Genomic DNA, 19,514 nt, shown 5'->3' with positions numbered 1-19,514 from the left:
ATCTTGGTACATCTTGGTCTCTGTTCTACAATCGACACCCACCTGCGAAACCCGGACCCCGGATAGACGCGAGGAAGTTATTTTGTAACCGTGGGCTTTTTTGAGGGAGTTCAAGTCAACCGAAGTCAGACGACTACTCTCCGCCGTTAATGTCGACAGTGCACCTCGCTGTTGCTGCTCAAGAATGGCTCATTCACACGATGTGGCTCGTCCATTCTGTAAAGTTCTGCAAACGTGTAAGGTCTTTAGAGACCATGCTAGGCTCATATAAAACAAACTTTCTTTTTTCTCGGCGCTCTCGATGTATGGCAAAAATTAGCGATTCCACTGCATGAACCATCTTAGCGAAAATGACGAGAACGTAAGTCCGCTGAGACAAGAGTTTTCGAGGTTTTCGCTATGATTGCTGCTGCAATGCACATGTACAACAAGCAGCGTCGACGTCCCGAGATGGCAGGTGTCTCATTTTCCCATACCCTGTATAGTGCATCCCCGAGACGCTCCCGCTCATCCACGCTCGCGCTCATTGCCTCACGCTGACGCGGAACGACTCGTGATCGATAGCCTTTTTTGCTGCTGCGACAGGCCCCGAACGAGCTGTCTTGGGCGAATTTCTCACATTCGTATAACTGCGTGCCGCCGCAGTATTACCTTCGTCGTCGGACGGCGATTCTACCCGCTTGATATATTGGTTCCCAATTACAGTTGCGCAAACAATGGCACCAGTGGATTCTCTCTGAATGGCTCAAGGACAGCTGATCTGGATAGATAGGTGCAGGATGAGCGACCCGTTGCGTCTGAGATGCATGTGCCTGTCGCACACGGTGGCTAGTTCCGCTTATTACGAGCAGGTGTGGCATCATTTTCGTTAAGTTCCTCGTGGATCTTTCAGTTGGGTTGGCCGTTTCTCACGGGTTACCGAGCATGGTGATTGAGTGGTTAAATAAATGCATGCTGGTCTTTTTTTACACCTAACCTGGGAAAGTCGTATCGAACTCATTGCACATGAGGCTACACGCAGTTTCCGGGCTGGTCTCGGGTAGTTCTTGCCTGCATGCGCCGGCACGTTATGGAGAAGACCAAGGTTTGTTCGTCGCAGTGACAAATTATACGAACTAGTCAGTCGAGAATGCTCGAGTTCCGATTTACTTATGCTATAGGAGTCATAAAGACCCTAGTGTAGTAATGACGCCCAGTGCAAGTAGTACCAATTGTCGGCTGTGACGACACAGATCGAATATCACGTGGTATGCCTGGCTGACGCGTAGGCCTCCATTTTCTCCGTGGACCCAGATTGTGGTTTAGCTTTCAAGAAATTTTGCTTTCTGCGAATTTTAGTTTTTTTTTCCTTAGCATTTACTTCAAGTGCCCCGCTAAATGTACTTACGAAACTCACGCACTAGCAAGAAAACCTTCCCGCGCGGTAAAGCTTTAGACAGCCAGCGACACAACATATTGTGTTCAGACAAGGCGCGTTGTTGCAGCCAGAATATCAGGCAACACGTTAATTTAAGCATGTGTGACGCCTACGCAGGCAAGCATTCGTAGGAAACAGAAAAGCAGTCTCGCAGTTCGACGCAAGTGCATTTGTTGCTTCTATGTGCACCGAGAGAAATAACTCGCCGCGAGAACTAAAACAAAACAAAACAAAAAGGCTCTGAACGAGAATGTGTTGACGAATGAGTAGTACGTGTTGGTTGAACGTACACACTCGCGAGCAAGAGTTTGGGGACCGTTGGCGTTAGGAAAAAAAAATTAAAATTTGCTCAAGCAACGTGAAATTGTTTCAGTACATTGCATTGGCCGAACACGCACATACGTAGACTATCACTTGATTTCAGCAGGTATGACCAGGCTGCGAAGAAAAAGACTTCGTGACACCGTTGGTCTCAAAATTTTTCCTCACGAATCAACGTAAGACATAACACTAACGTGAAAGAGTGCAAATCTCAAACCAAGGACGCTATAGGCAAGAAAACAATGATTCATCTTTGGTCATTGCAACAGTAAAAACAAAACGAAGTCACTCGACAACAGGGTAATTGTCCATGTAGTCAAGGTCTTGGTCGCCGCAGTAACCGTTCAGTATTGGTTGTGCTCGAATTCCTCGGCTGTAAGAGAAAAGAATTGGCGCATCGTCAGAGTGGGAGCAGCTCAAAACTGGTCTTTTAGCTCTTTGGAGCATTTCATGTTTTTTTCATCTTTTTTTGTGTGTTTTTAAATATCATGACCGCAGTTCTGTTCTCAAATTGATTGATTGCTTAAGACGTCACCTCAATAGGCTTGTTGTTGGGCGAGTCGGTTCATATTGCTTAAGGAAGGATACTGCGCCAAAGACAGGCACGGACCAGAGAGTATCGACACGGATACGATCTCGTCCTTGTATATCATGGCGCAGTATCTTTTCTTAAGACGTCACGTCTACAACTGTTCCACTACGGAATTATGTGAAGAAAGAAATCGCCGTTAATGCATTATAGGCTTTTTTTTTTAATTTCGCCTAGTTGTTGATAAACGGCAACATTAAGTTCGAGAAACAGCACACCACGCTGGTACTGGTACGGCTCTTGCAAAAAGAACAAAGAATAAACTAATGTACGCTCTGAGCAGTTGAGCCAGAACAATAAATAAATAAATATTTATACAAGCCAATCGTGACAAGGAACTGATATTGGATTGCGATTACGCTGTGACTGCTGCATGTGAGGCCTATAGCAGCTAACATGGTTGGCTTTTTTCGAAGCCTTCCAAAGGAATAATAAAAAAAAATACATTTTCAATAATCCAACCTCGACATGTACGCGGAGGTCTGCGAAAGTGCCAGCTGGTGCTCTTTCAAATCTCATGTCCCTCTCTCCAAGGAAGTCATATTTAGGGCACTACTGCCAAAAGTAGTCCACCGATAGGCTGAGGCCACGTATGTAGCGTTGCCGTCGGTATAGTGACAGCGCTATAGTTACGCACTGTTTAGACGTCAAGCATTGCACAAGTATTGACTTTTTCACCCAAAGGTCCATGGCCGGCTCCATGTTCACCGAGTACGGCATGCCCTAATGTAACTGGTATATAAAGCCTTTCAACTTAAAGAGTGGAAGGGCTAGGTCCTCATAGATGCTGGCCACGACTTAAAAAGCGCACTTCTTTTCCACGCTATGAGAAAGTTGTATACTCTGTTTCAGATTACGCTGGCGCTTGAATGAATTGCGAACTGTGATGGCCAAGAGATGGTACGACGCAAGGGCACATGCCGCATAGAGTTTTCTACAAAAAATAGTATGGGGAACTGCTGCGCTGTTATGCAACATGGCTACTTGTTCACCTGCTACTACAGCTTCCTGTTCGTTAAGCTGCCACGGGGATAATGGTTGGTACGCGGATTTGTCTAATCTCAGTATATGTGGCTTCAAACGTGTTTGCGAAGTTATCTATTACACGCTATCTACCTCAAATTCCAAGCGCTCAAAGTTTTCTAAACGCCGCGAGTCAATTAGACTTCGCGCACATGCATACCTATTGCGAAGTTTTACTTTTATGACGAAATCTTTCGCCGAGAATGATCCATTTGCAGCGTCACAAAGACGTTTGAAGCCAAAAGGACGAATTGAAGACGAATCCACGGACTGCCCATAGTTTATACGCTGTTTGAAACATCGTATACTTGCTGCTCCCGTAGACATTAGCACCAGAGTTATAGTAATTTTTGCAGGAAAAGTTGACATACAGCTCATTCACGCGTCCGTGCTTTTGAATGGATCATGTCAGCTATGACATTATACGGTGAAAATGAGTAGACAAGAGGACAAAGAGGGAGACGCACGCAGGAACCCTAACTGCTCTTGTCAGCCGTACCTTCTTCATGCTCCAATGTCAGATCATTGTGAGAGAAATACATCGCAAGCGCCAGTTCTCAGCAAGTGTTATGCAGAGATGGGAAACGCCCGAGCACATACTTGAGCATGCGGCACCGCTGCTCGTCCAGTCGAAACGCCGCATCGTCAGTGTTGGTCATTGATTCGCTGCTCCACAACCGCTCCGCCATGGCCGATGCCCGGGGCCTGCAGCGTGAGAGAAGCGTATACGTAGAGTATCCATGCTTCGAAGGTTTCTTTTACTATCGTTTAGAGACGCCAGTGAGGGAACCCCTTCGAATTTGCCAATGACACTTTTGGCATAACTCTTCCCACCATCCATTTACTTAAGTAATGGCTGGGTGACGTCGCGGGAAACACCTATCAATTTTTTAGGCTTGTAGCGCAGCTCAGAACGAGCAAAAAGGAAGGCCGAAGGGGTAATGAAAGGAACGGAGAACAGAGTGAGCGCTCAATCTGTTCTCCGTTCCTTTTCATTACCCCTTCGGCCTTCCTTTTTGCTCGTTCTGAGCTGCGCTACAGGCCTAAAAAATTCATGGCGTACCAACTCGCCCAAACTGCCACGCTTCTGACCTATAGTAAGCAATTAAAATTAACAGAAAGAAGGATAGACATAGTCCACATAATCATGTCTCTTGCATAAATGGCTGGTGCGCTGTTTTGTTGACGATTAAGTGCGAGAACACACGTGGAGATCTCTGTGACCTCTGTGGAGCCGAACTGATTGCTATACGTGACAATATAAGGACCGGCAATTCAGTACTTGGCATAATTAAATGTGCTTTGAGAGTATGACGAAAAAAAGATTGAACAAAAGGACGCTGTCGTATGACACCAGGGGTGGTCGCCCGCATTGAGTCCGTTCTTATTCGCATGATAGTGCGACACCAACTTAAGTTGTGGGCATTAAGTTCATTCTTGAAATGGGGAACTAACGGTATAGCATAATTGCGGCGCTAAGTACTTGCCATATAAAGTTTAACAACAGTAACCAAAGTTCTTGGCACTCAAAAACTCCGGGCTGCAGGAAAACCCGATGAAAACGTTGAGGGCAAATTGTTTAATACTGCGGCTACATGGGGGTACCAATGAAGGACTTCTTACCACACTCTCGGTATGAGATTCGTCGCGTCGACAATGTGGGTCCAGAGCGTGGCCTCCCCTCCGATTACCATGTCTCTTGTCTCTCTGTGCACTATACAGGGGATTAAAGAATACAGCGCAAGCAAGTTTCATGGCAGTGTTAAGCTGCGTATACAGGGCAGAGGCTCGACATAGAAGGCAAATAACTATCTCCCACTGTCTCGAACACTCGAATGGCAGTTTTTGGAATAACACGCCCATTTGCCGAGTACACGTAAGCATGGCCGCAATGTTTACTGACCTTGAATACCACAAACATCTGTCCTGATTTCTCCTGGAATCATTGCTGAACAAATGTGGTCATGGAGAAACCGATAGTTTACAGGTACCTTGTGACTATCACGATTCATTTTGATAAGATACTGCGAGCTCGTAAGCAAAAAATTGAAACATTCATTCGACGGAAACCTCACCGCCCTTTCAGAAAAAAAAAAAATGTAGTTTCATAATCCGAAGCTGTGACGCGAGAGCTCGCGCAAAATTTTGCGCAGTAAAGTGTTGCAAAGTTTCGTGCGATATCGGTTAGAGTAAACATTCGGACATGCGCACGAACGATCACCCTTTCTAGAATAAGATAAAATAAATTTTAATCCGAGCCGTTTACGTTTCTGGAGGTGGCGCTCCATGGTGGTGGAGGGACACGACTCCTTCCTACTCTATCCTTTCGCGTCTTTCACTTTTTACCAATGCATTGGCTTATATTCTTACACTTAGGCACTGGTCTATGTACGCGAGGTACAGAGTGGAGTCAGACGATTGCTTTAGCGAGCCATAAAGAGGCCAGGCAAAGTATCTTTAAGGCGCAGTTTTCTTTGATGTAGCCTCGGTGGCGTGAGGTAGAATCTTGCGACTGCCAATCCGTAGGTCCGCAGTTTGAATCCCCGCGAGCACTGTAACCGCATTTCTTTATTTGTTTGTAAATTTCTCACAATGAACTTAGGGATTTATGCGCTGGACACCGGCGGCGCCGGATAGCAAAAAATAAGTAATAAAAAAAAGTGAAAAACTAGGTGAATGAGCTCAAAACAGCTCCCGCTGTAAAAGAACGAGCACATCATGCTTGTTTAGGTTAGCTTAGGACGCGTTAGGTTAGAAAGAGGGCACCGTACTTTGTTAAATACAAGCCACGTCTCAGAAGATTGTTGTAAAAGCGTTGCGACATTTTTTTTTTTTTTTTGGTGGCATGCGTCTAGGAACGCAGTGAAAACGCACGCGGCAGCTGGCTCAACTTTATCTTGTCAAATGTCGCCTGCGCGACGCCGGGGATCCCATTAATGCGGAGGCCCAATTTCCTGCCTGCAACGTATACTGCCTAATGGTTTAACGAGGATAAATTGCCCACCATCAAGTTGCGCGGGGTCGTAGCTGTAGAACTTTTTCCAGTCGGGGCCGTACATGAAGGCGCTCAGGTTCCACTTGGAGGAGAAGACCAGCTGGTGTCCCGCCTTGGCCAGCTGCTGGATCGTCGAGCTGTCCACGTCGTCCTCCCTGCGACACAGCTGCACGACGGCGTCGCGGGGAACCTGCGCGTATACACAGTATGCATGTGACGTCACATCCGCTGCTGTCGTCTGCTTCCGCTACCTTCCGCCATCTTGGGGAACTTTGTCAACAGGCGCGCGCATAGGCCTATAGGTTCCCCAACATGGCGCCGCCGTAAACCGGAAGTCGTGGAGTATCCTTGCATGACGTACATGCATAGTATGTATTGGGAGGAACGCAGGAAGGGAACGAGCGAATGCTTATAGCTCGTGCTCTTTCACGGAGCCACAGAAAGCTTCGCCCCGAAGGAAAACGCCAGTTATCCGACGCACCCTCACGCCGATGCTAAGGAGGTCGTGCCAGACCATGGTCTTGAAACCCAGGCTGCGGGTGAGGTTGATGATGTTGTCCGTGTACAGCTGTAGCATTGTCGCCGCCTGAGGTTGTGCGTCACTCCGGAGCGTTGAACTGGCGGTGAGAAAAAGAAATCCCGTCCTTATTAGCGGTCATTATGATATATATGCAAGAAAACAGAAGAAGGCTAACAGGAACACTGATGTAAACGGTCAAGGATCTTAAGGAACGAGTGCTTTCGACTGGATGCTGGCATTGAAAAGAAGTTTCGTGTTACATCACAGCAGTCGGATTGTTTTAAGGACCGGGGTGAAAAAGCGAGATCGATCCGGAAACCCGGGAAAGAAGCGTTGTCTGTGCGCGAACCGGGGTAGCAATCAAATGGAGGCGCGTGACTTCAACAAACGCCCAAGTGTCACGTATTTGAATGTCTTGGCGACAAGTCAACTGCGCCGAACTGAGTACACATTTCAGGTTATTCGAACTAGCTTTTAGCTCGGCTAAGTTGACGTAAGCTCTACATTAATTTTAGTTTTAAAACAATTAGTTTAGCGTGCGCAGTGCTTAAGATATACTGGGTGTTTTTTTAGGTCAGAAATTAAAAGAAAAATTGCCTGTGGCAGACAACCCAATTCTAACCCTGGATCTAAATTACTGGATGAGGCGGCCATTACTTCTACGAGAAATCAAAACGCATAATTAAATAATTAATATAACTACCCTAACTAACTTCTTGTTTAATTATTTTACGGCACGTATATAAATCTACGAATTATAGCCGCTGAGTTCGCAAGGCGTATCAACTTAGAATGAATTCTCTGTACTGCACTAGATTCCAGACATTAATATTCAAAGTGTCCGATGAAGTGCGTTGGTATTCCAGTTACATTTTTGCTTGAGTGCATAATACAGCGTTTTCTTCAAAAAGAAGTAAATGGAACGCCAATGAATTTCGACGGAGAGTGAAAAATAATATCTCGAAATAGGTGCAGTCCTGACAATTCGTTTTAAGCGGATACGGCTTGCGAACGTACCGGCTATAGTTCGTAGATTTGAATATGTGGCGCAATGCAACTAATCGGAAAGTTAATTAGCGCTAATTATGTTAATTTTAATGATGCATCTTTATTTCTTGTAGAACTGATGCCCGCGTCACCGAGTAAATTATATCAAGGGTTAGAATCGTGTTATCTGCCACAAGCAATCTTTTTTCAAAATTTTGCGCCTTTTAAGGAAGAAACATCCCGTATAATGGCCGGCTCATAGCGCATTCTGATGTCAATCAGTATTCGGCTCCTGTATACGCAGATGGTCCAGGACACAGTTCTCACGTACGGATGCAGCTTGCCTCCGAGGTGCATGTACTCGTCCTTGAAGAGAGACGCGACCTCCCTGAAGATGACGGCGTACGCGTCGTACGTTGGGCCGTGCCACAAATCCACCACGTCCCACGCGCAGTCCTTCGGGTAGGGGACCTCGTGGTGCTGCTCGTCGCTGCGCGGGCAAAGCGCCACCAGGCCTGCAGATGCCCGACGAGGGAACGAGGGCATAAGGGAACGAGGGCAGAGGAAATAAGATCTGGCTAAGTGTGACTCCCTATGGAGGCGAAGCTCTATAGTCAGCAGCATTAAAAGACCGAGGGTTCCACCCTTTATAAGGATAACTATAGGCAAGCTACAAATTATATATTGCCTTCTTGTAGACTGCTCGTTATAGACTTATTTTCGTTTGGCTATACGAAGTCTATACATACTGTCCATAGATGCTTCTCCGACCGTGCCTTCGGAAATATGTTCTGAATTCTTCATGAAAGTTTACCGGACGCCGTCAATCCTTTTGTTATTACGTGACCACTGCATAATTAACGCATTTCCAAGAGATATTTAATTGCCCATGTGCTGTTCCAGCCGAATCCACGCTAATCTCGCACCTTATGTATATATATATATATATATATATATATATATATATAAGGGAGCGAGGGCAGAGGAAATAAGATCCGGCTAAGTGTGACTCCCTATGGAAGCGAAGCTCTATAGTGAGTTGAATACCTTTTTTAACGTTTGCATGAGGACAATAGAGCACTGGATGCAATGATGATATGAAGACTGCGAGATTAGCGTGGATTCGGTTGGAACAGCACATGGGCAAATAAATATCTCTAGGAAATGCGTTAATTATGCAGTGGTCACGTAATAACAAAAGGATTGACGGCGTCCGGTAAACTTTCATAAAGAATTCAGAACATATGCCCGAGGGAGCGGGCGGAGAAGCATCTATGGACAGTATATATAGACTTCGTATAGCTAAACGAAAATAAGTCTATAACAAGCAGTTTACAAGAAGTCAATATATAATTTGTAGCTTGCCTATAGTTATCCTTATAAAGGGTGGGACCCTCGGTTTTTTAATCCTGCCCGGAGATGTAAGCTAAACTGAAAAAAAAAGGCAGCGTATGGGTTAACGTTGTATAGTAAGACATAAACCAAGCCCGTCACTAGGAAAATGTGGCGAGACGTCACCAAGCTTGCGAGAGAAGAGCGGATAGGTAATTTGAAGAACACTTATGAAAAAAGCGAACTTGCAAGTATACATCTGAACATCTCACGACGAAAAGGAGCAATTCATAATTAGCTCGATTACACGTAAGTCGCTTCATTGATTATGCCTAATTTTATCTAAGAAATGCAGTAGAAAAAATCAGCCGGTTGTGCGCACGGTCTCGCTTATTTTGGAACGTACATTTTAAAGCGAAGCTTCCTTGGCAAACATTCCAGGACTTTCCAGAGCATGGCTGCTGCTACTGCCATGTCTAATAGATAGCCCATAATTAATAAAAAAGAAGAATTACTTGCTCAATAGTGGATTCGAACCAAGGTCCCCCCAGCACAGGAGCACGATGCTCTAACCATTAGGCTACAGCCGCTTTTCCCCCCTTTATTGTCACATTCATCATCATCATCATCATCAAGGTTACGCCCACTGCAGGGCAAAGGCCTCTTCCATACTTCTACAACTAACCCGGCCATGTGATCCCTCAAAACTTCTTAATCCCATCCGCCCACCTAAATTTCTGCTGTCCCCTGCTACGCTTCCCTTCCCTTGGAATCCAGTCACATTGAACAGCACTATTCGCTAATATTCGCGCACGTTTCACAACGCTTGAAATCTTGGGAGACGTTCAGAATATGTGGGCTGAAATTGGTACACAGCAATAATTCTACTGATGCTTTCCTCGAAATATAGCCTCATCAACTTCGCGTCTACATCAGCGTTCGGAACTGCCATCCTAGATCGCCAAATGCTGCGAAGGCCACAACAGCATGACGATGTCAAGTGCAATACCACCCTCATCTTCGACTAGTAAATATCACACCTGTACCACCAACGCGTCAACGCGCCGACTGGTCCTCCGAGATCGTCGCAGCGTGCGTCGCGCTGCGAAGCACGGCTGCGCGAGAGCGAATGCGCCCCGGTTTGCTTTACGCCAAACACGTGGAACTGAAATGGGCAAAATTTACACCACCTGATCAAACACTTATCGAAAGCTTCGCTTGACATATAGAGATTCCAAGGTGTGCGTTGGATCCGCACAATTCTTTTTTTTTTTTGTAATGTTTCATTTGCCTGTGCGTACTATACTCTGCATCGGTGAGAATCAGACCGACGTCATATAGGCAGCTGTTTTGTGAATCGAAGGTGTACCTTCGCCACCCGCTTTTCGCATTTACGTCTTTCCCTGGTTTACGTAACATCTTTCGTAAGCAACACTGAGTTATTGCCCATGCGAAATCCAATACCCTCGCTCATTTCAATTTGGGCTTTACGTCCAATACCACATTGCGTTGTGCTGAATCTAACAATGCATGGGTAACGTGTTAGTTGCATTGTTGCCGCCTTAGGTGACCCAGTTTGGTTTTCGATTATAGCACCCGACATCGGGTGGCGATGCGGTGGCGTCGACCATACGCTTCACGTGGTTGTGCCCCTTGTCTTGCGCGTAAGGTTTCGGCGTGACGCGTATTTATATAATAGTATTACCTGGCAGTGCGTCCCTCAGCAGCTTAGGAGGTGAGGCGATGGCGAACTCCGGGATCACGCGAATGCCGCGCAACCTGGCGTGCTCGACGACGTCCTCGACGTCCTGGGGCTGGTACATGTGCCTAGGAAGTCGTGTCACCTGCAGTACACCATCTCGTTCGTCGTTCGCAGTCTTCCTCCAATTCTTATAAAACGAGTATACCCCACAGTTGGATGTGGGGTTTTCTCTTAAAAATCTTAGAAAAGAGATTTCGTGCGATCTTTCGTACGGAAAGATCGCATTTTATAGTACGATTGTTCAATATATAACTTGATACAGTAACTGAAAGGGGGGTCAAGCATTGTGTAAGTCTCCTTTTAGTGGACATGTCCCATTTCGTCTGCTGCTGAAGTTCTGATTCGTTGCGCTGGGGCACGCATCAGAAAGAGACAGGCGCCCTCAGCCAATCTGCCCTTCAGCAGCAGATTAAATGGGCATGTCCACTAGGCAGACGCTTGGGCAATACCCCCTGGTTTGTAAAGAAAGAACTGCGAATTTTCTTATTCGAAGTTTTAGGGTTCGTATAGGCGGCACCGTCTACAACAGAAAGGATGAAGTGCTTTGAGAACACGGGCCATATAGGCGTGCATGCCTCACGTGGTGACATCAGAACCCCGATCACGAAGTTTGCTAAGTTATCGCAGTGGACCAGGCCACATACTGACGGTACACCAAGCCATGGTAATGAAAAAAAAATGATAAATAGTTCATGAGCCATTCCACTCTGTGCAGGCAGATGACCAGCGAAGCTGTTTAGCGCACGACACAGAGGTGACCCAGAATGTTGAACAAAATATTTATTGTCCTAAACTGTGGTCATCGTGGCGATATAGGTACGCACACGCATTAGCGTATCCCCTCTGTTCTTAAATGTGTCCGTCCCGTAAGATAATGAATGGCTCATGCCCCCGTAAACGCGGCCACCCCAGTACGACGACCGAAGACAAGTGAAATTCGACGCTGGAATGATGAGCGGCAACGGAGAAGACGACGACGACGCTCGAGCCATTGTTGATGATGATAGTTTTTTGCACATCGGAGCCAGCTGTGGAAGCAGACGACGACGACGAACGCTCGAGCGGTGGCACTAGAGCGTTTGCGCGATTGGCGCCGAGAATTTTTTAACAGTCCTTTTTAAAAGTGTTGTACAAAACATTTTTTTCAAAAACACCTGTTCAAAAACACGTGTGACAAGGGTAGTTCAAGGGCGCGTTACTGTTCCCAAGCCCGCAGGGGTACGTGCCATTGAGCTTGAACCCTTTCTGCACAATCACCAGGATCGGCCCACATGATGATTTGTTTTTGTCACCATCTCGGGGGGCGGGGGGGGGGGGGCATTTTTTTCACTAGATTCCAACCACAGTCAGCTTCGCTGTGAAAGCTACTATTTACAAGGTGCGCTTGCAAAACAGCACGCTTACCGTCGTGAGATTCGGGAATGCCGCCAATCTGAGGCGCCAGGCGGTCCCGTCGGCAAGGAACCAGTGAAAGACGTTAAACTTGTTGTAAGCCATGGCATCCTGGCGAGAAGAGAAAGAACGAAATAAGCATGATTGAGGAAAATCACCCAAAGGTACGATGCGAACAACATTATCATCGTCACTATCAGCCAAATTCCGCCTACTGCTTCGCGAAGGCGTCTCCCAGAAACTTTTTTTCGAAAGTTAGGGGGCAGGCGGGTGATGACGGTCTTGGTTTTATGCCAGGTATCCTTGATACATAATACATATATTTTTTTATGGGGTAGGGGGCACATCGGGGTGTGCCCGCCATTTGTACGCCTTGATATGGTTGTATGACTCCGTTCGGTGCTTCGTGACTGTTAATTTGGCGTCACCTGGTACAAAACTGAGAATTTGTTCGTGTAGCATTCCAAGATGGCGGCGCCCATGAAAGGAACGTAAAATCGTCTGTAGATTTGGTCGGAGTCTCCTCCAACTGCCTAATGAGCTGCCGAAAGCACTAGTGCGAGTAAAGTGACAATAGCCGCATGCAAGACAGGACGCCACGCACCAGATTTCTTTTGAGCGTCTTCACAGGTAGAAACCGCGTGACGCAATCCACGAGGAGGCCCCTGTAGAAGAACCTCGGGTAGTCTCGCAGTGACGTCACGTTCACCAGGAACTTCAAGTGAGAGAGAGAATGTAGATTTTGTGTACTCAGATATCGGTGCACTTTAAGGAAACTTGCAAGATAATGAAAATAAATGAGAGACGTGAGGTGCCAGACACCAAACGCCCTCTCTCGGTGGCATCGGCTCGGTACTGCGCAAATGAAAGGGCACCGCAGGTGAGAAATCGAATCTCCAAAATTGCACTTGTCAATTAAGATTTCATTGGTACTCGAAAAAGACCCATTTGGGATTGTGTTCAAGAAAATACGAAAAGTTCTGTACTAAAATAACGCTCTACGTTCCTGAGCAGTGTTTTTTTTTTTTTTCACGAGACCTCATTGAACCTCATCAGCTCAACACTGTAGACTTTCCAAATTTCACAAAGGAAATACTCGCGAGGAAAAGTAAGCGGTTTTGCCATGAGCTTGCCATAGAAACGCTCAGAGTGGCTTAACCGAGAGTCAGCGCTCGTGTGTGTCCTATAGACCCCTTCTGTGTTTACAAACATATGCCATGTACGGCTTTCGGTTTTGCTCATTGACGTAGCCCGCTAAATTTAGCGAGCGAGAAAAGCATTGGCTGCGATATCGAGCAGCAGGAGTGCCGCTAAAATATAAGCCCGCACACTTTCAACCCTTTTTCTCTCTACATGACGAAAATTTTGCAAGTGAATGTTGCCGTAAGTAAAACGAAAATTCTATGCATTGGTCTTGAGACGTAATGCGCATGTCTTTTATCTCAAAACTTGAAGATATACTTCCTGCGCAGTCAAACAACTTAAAAAATAGAGGGCGCTTAGGCTTCGCCTTTAAGAGCGCAACGCGATAGCATTCGAAGATCCCTGACTGCTTCTCACGCTTCCCGTCAACTGGAGCGTATGTAACCGTAATGTTTACCGGGAATCGCTGGCCATGAACGCTATGTGCGAAGGCGGATTTTCTTGCAGAAACGCGGTAGAAACGGAAGGCGAGCGCAATCTGGAGGTATTGCAAGGAACCGGGCGCACCAGTCCACGGCCCCCGAGATACTCACGCGCCGGCGCGCGCAAATGGCGCACGCCGTCGCCGGTCTATGTATTGTAGAAACGCTGGAAAAGGGGTTCCTTTGAGTTTTCGCGCAACAAATGCTTTCTTGCATAGTAAAATTACAATCCGACGCTGCCATGTCTTTAGGCTGTGTGTAAGTAGTAGCTTACGATTTTTATGCGTATTTTAGCTTGAGAAATTCAAATAATTCAGTAGCTTTCTTGCGCCACATGAAGGGCCTGGGTTCAGAAATATTTTTGTACAAACGAAGTCCAACGCTGAACGCCAACGCCGGATTTTCTACGACACAGGGCCCTTAAGGCTATTGCGTTAAAACGCAATTTGTGTTCGGGCGCCGGCGCAGTAGGCTGATAAGGCCTGTGACCGGTCGTATCTTGCGGCCGCAGTCTCGTTGCTGTTATGGCGCGAGTGAAACCGACTTGCTCGCGCTGTCGGTTTGCAATGAGCATGTCTCCTTGAGGAGCGCTACTTTGGCGGCTCAGGGATACAAGCAAAAGAGCCGGTATATGTGTCTCCTTCATTTTCCTTTACTTAAGAATGGTTGCCGTTACAGAATGAATGAATGTGTGGTGTTTAGTGGCGCAAGAGCCGTTACGGAATAAATCTACGCACTTGTAGTAGGCCAGTTATGTAACAGGCTTTATTGAGCGTTTTGCACACGACAGCTTGAGCCCACGATGTTTCTGTGGAACACTGCAAGTTGAATACCTCAAGATCCGTATTAAACAACCGGTTGCAGCAAGTTGTTACGGTAGGGCTGTTCGTCGGAGTATGTCGATCGCGGTGTTGAAGATATTATCAAAGACGGTCGGTAATTGGAAAACCATGTTACTAATGAAGATGTTTGTGTACTTGCGACCGGCCCTAGAGTGGTAACGTAAGAATAATCAGAGGTTTGCGCTGGCGGCGTCCGGCGACGACAAATCACCATTGTCAGGTGAGGTACAGTAAAGGGTGGCACAGCCTAATGCCCGAAAATAAAGAGATGATGTGTCATGCTGGTACACATTGTTGGAACAAGTTGACACATATTCGAACTTACTTCTTTGGTGTCAGGATCTTGGTAGAAAAGCTGACTGAACGTTTCCAAACCTGCATAGACGATGAAAGAGAAGCAGAATGTGTTGGCCGAATAAAGTGCCTCGGCTATACGCCAAGAACGAATAAGCGGGCGCGAACTACAACGCGCTTACCTCTCAATGCTCCCCAAACTGTTGTGGCATTCAGAAAAGCATCACCGGAAACCGGTACAGTCAGGTTATCTGCAGGACAGTGTCAAACACTCAGGCAGATACCAAGAAAACACCTGAAGAGTATAAGTCTTATGGAACTTCCCGGAGAGTTCATTCTTTATTCCTCCTTCTTTAGTAAGATGATTTACGAAGGAAATTGTCTTGGCCGAGATCTCAAAGGGCATACAGGCCCTAAAGGAGTCTTGCCACCATTACAGCAGCATCACATTGACGCGTGCGTAAACTAGACAAGAATTAAAGAATGTATAATTCTAATGTATAAACACGAAACAAGACAAAGGGATATCTAATATTTACAGCCACCAAACAATAACAAAATTACAAGCAGCAGAAAACGAACTGTCAGATTACATAAAAAATATAATTCTGAAGGGAAACTTGAAGCGATATAACGAGAACAGAAGAAAACTTAGTAATACTTTCAGCGGAGTACATTATTTACATTGCGCTCCAGCAGGAAACCATTCATAAGACGCATGAACAAGAATACTCCAGAAATGCTTCGAAAGGGTGCTCTCAGCGCCTCAATTACCACGAGCCCTAGCAGGAACTTCTATCAGGTTCCTGAGAGGTTGTGACACTGATATTTGTAGATTACTGGTATCGGTACAGGGATTCGATGCGATTTGTGGCTCTCTGTACAGTCAGGCGTCAATAGTGGACAAAATGCTGTTCCAATAAAATAAAGTCGAAACTCCGGATTTTTCAATAAAATCCGCCAGTATCTAGAAAGTGTCTCTAATCTTTCGCCCTGTAGATGCCAGCACAGACCCACCGGTCCCTTCGTACATTTTGCGCAACGGAGGTTCCTCCAATATACCGCGTCCCATGTCATACCCCTGGCCCCTAGAAAAAAGAAAGATATCAGAGGGCACCTGAGCACTTCTCATCAGTTGTGAATGTTAAAACATTAGTGTCAAGTTGAAGGGCGCTGTGCGGTCATTCTAGTTTTATGCTGCGAGTAATGTACCACAGCGGTACGTGCTGCCCGAGCCAGCAAGCAGCAGCAGCAGCCTGCGGTGCCAACTCCGCATGCTACCTACGCGGCGATGCATTCTCCCCTCACGCAACACCTGGAGCAGGTTTTTCTCTTTTTTTTTTCGAACGCTCTGCTTCGTCGAGGCGCGCTCGTGTCATGGCGTCGCAGCCAACGGAAAGTTAGGTGTCTTTTCGCTGCTCCAGACGACAGACGCCGGCTTTTTCGCACAATGGGCCATTTGACGCTTTCGCAACGACAAGCTCCCTTTTATTAAAGCCCCCTGTCAGAGAGCTTCAGATGCTGCTCTTGCCTCTGCTATACCTGGCAGCTTGGCAACGTACTAGCTAAGCCGCGTTGCGAATCCACGTGGCCTGAATTATAGATAGCACGTGAATAGATGGAAGGCAGCGGAGACGATAGCCGCCGCATCGCCGTGCGCTAAAACTCCCTATAGTGACACGGCGCTGTACATAAACACGTACAGCTCTCGTCGTCTCCGTAGCGCGGGTAGCGGCAGAACTGCTCCGCGAGAAGTGACACGTTGACGTCCAGCCTGTCCAGCCGCTTGCCTGTCGGCATCGCTGCCCCCTGTTCCTGCCTCATGGCGTTGAAGAAGAGCAGCTTGGCGTAGCGGACCGTTGCCTTGGCCAGCACGTCGCACTCTGGTGTGCCCACGTCGTTCGTTGTGAAACGAAACGAACCCGGCACCAGGTGCCTCTGCAGCTTCGAAGGCATGACGAGCTGCGGCTCCGGCCACACGGAGCCCCGGGGAGCCCGGTTTCCCTGTGGCCAATGGTGCGCAGGTCACTTATTAGATCAGTGAGAGAGAGTGAGTCAGAGAGTGAGTAAGCGAGTGATGGAGAGAGAGAGAGAGAGAGAGAGAAAGAGAGAGAGAGAGAGAGTAAGACTGAGGAGAGCAATATGGGCGCTATTTTCAACAATCCTTTAGGTAGCACGGCTCAGAGCCTTGAGAAAGGGGAGTGGGACATACAGGGTAAATATTAGGGAGGTTCAGTCACCGGGATTAATTCTAGTAAAACAACAGCAGTAGTAGTAGTAGTAGACCTGTAAAACACAGTCTAAAGATAATCATCTATAATAATTCTTGAGCTATAGACATTATGATGTGCTAGCTGGATCTGCCGTAGGCTTTCACGGCTTGTATGGCGTTACCCGAAAGCAGGGAAGAATCTGGGTGTGTAGAAGAAATGCACGTACGTATGTGTACCGTACCCTTGACACCGCAATGCATATTTGTTCAGACATTTTTATTGAGAGATTTAGTATAGTAAACGCACTTGTAGTTACATATATATATATATATATATATATATATATATATATATATATATATATATATATATATATATATATATATATATAACCTATGTCAATTCATAACACAGCTTTTAATATGAAATCGTACTGACAAGTAGTTAGTTCACAGGAATCAAAGCTTCTCTTTTTTTTTTTATTCCAGAACGCGTTTTTAAGAATCTAATATTGCTCTCGGGAGGTTTTTAAACGTTTCTGGAACATAACATTGTTTGAGACTTTTGCCATGGTGTGTTCTTGTGAGTGAAGTTACGTTCAATGAGCTCTCCGCAAATCTCTTTCCGCGTCACGTAGCTGACGGAAATCGTTATTCCAGTACCATTACGCAAAAACCAAAACAGGTTATCAAAGTCTGGTAAATAATTGAACAATCTGGAAGCAGATGGGAGCAGACAGACAGTACAACCGTCACTTCTAAAGCAATTACAAAGCGAGAGAAAGGGACAAACGAAGACAGACAGACACGCACACACAAACAGCGCCGTACCCTCCCCACAGCCTCTACTCTTTATACCCTTCTAAGCATTCTTTTTTTAGCAAGCCATAGAATATTGCTTTTCAGAAGGAAGGGCGATCTGCCGTCGCAAGAATTTAGAGGCAGTTTTCATCGAAATCAAGAGACTCACAAAGCGCCACGGGATCTGCGAGGGGGTCAAAATTGACTCATGCTTACTTGAAGCGGCAGGCGGACCTCCAAGTAAGTGATGTAAGCTTCTGCGTGGGCCAGCAGCAGGACCGTTCCGACGAGGGAGCCAAGCGTGAGCGGTGGCATCTTGATTTTTCCTATAGAAGACACAAACCGTTGCCGAATTACAATGGTTGACGACGTCACAGGGCTACAACACCGCAGCGTTCACAGATCGCAGCCGCTGCTGCGGCGTCAATGACAAGGGAGCCGGTTGGAAGCGAATTTCCATGCAGCAGTGTTGCACGAGCCACGGCTATTATAGCACGTCGCAGTGTTATATACGTCCCTGCGATCATTCGTAGTTCAGTGGAAATCTTGTCGGCTAAAAGCACGAGAAGTGCAAAACGGTCTTCTTGCACTGCACCTAAATACGAGGACTGCGACGTGCGAGGAAGCTTCCCGCTTGCGTTCGGTGCGACAGAACATGTAGGTGCCATGTTTGTGTACTGAAGCTCACAAGTGGTGTGGGCGATAAAAAAAATCACGGCAGGCAGAAACTGGCACGCTAGCCGACGGCACAGCTGGCCTTTTTTTTTCTTTTGCGTGACACGCAACGTATTTAAGAGCATAGAGCAAACGCAGGAAATATCGATGTGCCTACTCACGGCAAGGGAAACGCCCGTCTTCTCTCTTGGCAAGCCGACACCACGTGACGATGGCAGAACGTGGCGCACGTGAGGTTTGCTCGAACGTGGTGCTTACATCGTCTTCTTCGCCTCAAAACATGCGCGTTCGAGAGAAAAAAAAAAAAAGAAAGACGTTTACACCCTTTCGAACTTATTTTCTTCCCCGACAATAAAATCAGCCTCGCATGCGCTTGAATTGTGTAACACCTCTGCATTCGCTTATTTCTTATTAAAAACGCTACGTCACGCCGATACGCGCAAGTCGTTCGTGACGTCAGAGTACCGGGAGCACAACGCTAAGTACGCCCATACAAGACGATGATTACGGTGCGCTGCTGAGCTCAATGTTTCTGGATCCGATCCCAGCCGCAGCGACCGCATTGGGGCAGAATGCACAAACGCTCGCGTGCCGTACCATGTGGGGGCACAAAGGTGACTTCGCTCAATCTACGCAGAACACTGTCAGCCACGATGCGTACAATGCGGCCACAGGGGCGAACCTATACCACGTGGTCTGGGCTCGCCAAGACGACGTGCAGAGGGAG

General features: G+C 46.8%; 1 protein-coding gene across 2 annotated transcripts; it reads right to left on the bottom strand.

Moving 5' to 3' along the window:
* Positions 1–1,963: 1,963 nt before the first annotated feature.
* Positions 1,964–19,189, bottom strand: LOC126520860 (beta-hexosaminidase subunit beta-like). Of its 2 annotated transcripts, XM_050169661.3 has the most exons (14): positions 18,949–19,189; positions 18,329–18,438; positions 16,803–17,103; positions 15,282–15,350; positions 15,131–15,180; positions 12,943–13,053; positions 12,351–12,449; positions 10,890–11,028; positions 8,184–8,367; positions 6,827–6,962; positions 6,355–6,535; positions 4,974–5,064; positions 3,951–4,055; positions 1,964–2,111 (listed from the first exon to the last, which is right to left on the bottom strand). In XM_050169661.3, exons 2-14 carry the CDS (start codon positions 18,425–18,427, stop codon positions 2,024–2,026), a joined length of 1,653 nt encoding a protein of 550 aa, XP_050025618.1. In that variant the 5' UTR covers positions 18,428–18,438; positions 18,949–19,189; the 3' UTR covers positions 1,964–2,023. The 2 variants fall into 2 exon arrangements, with proteins under 2 accessions (XP_050025618.1, XP_054920937.1); XM_055064962.2 differs by lacking the exon at positions 12,943–13,053.
* Between the last annotated feature and the right edge of the window lie 325 nt (positions 19,190–19,514).

The sequence above is a fragment of the Dermacentor andersoni genome, chromosome 3 (genome assembly GCF_023375885.2).
Source record: "Dermacentor andersoni chromosome 3, qqDerAnde1_hic_scaffold, whole genome shotgun sequence".
Lineage (NCBI taxonomy): Eukaryota > Metazoa > Arthropoda > Arachnida > Ixodida > Ixodidae > Dermacentor > Dermacentor andersoni.
This window is presented reverse-complemented; position numbering and strand designations above follow the sequence as displayed.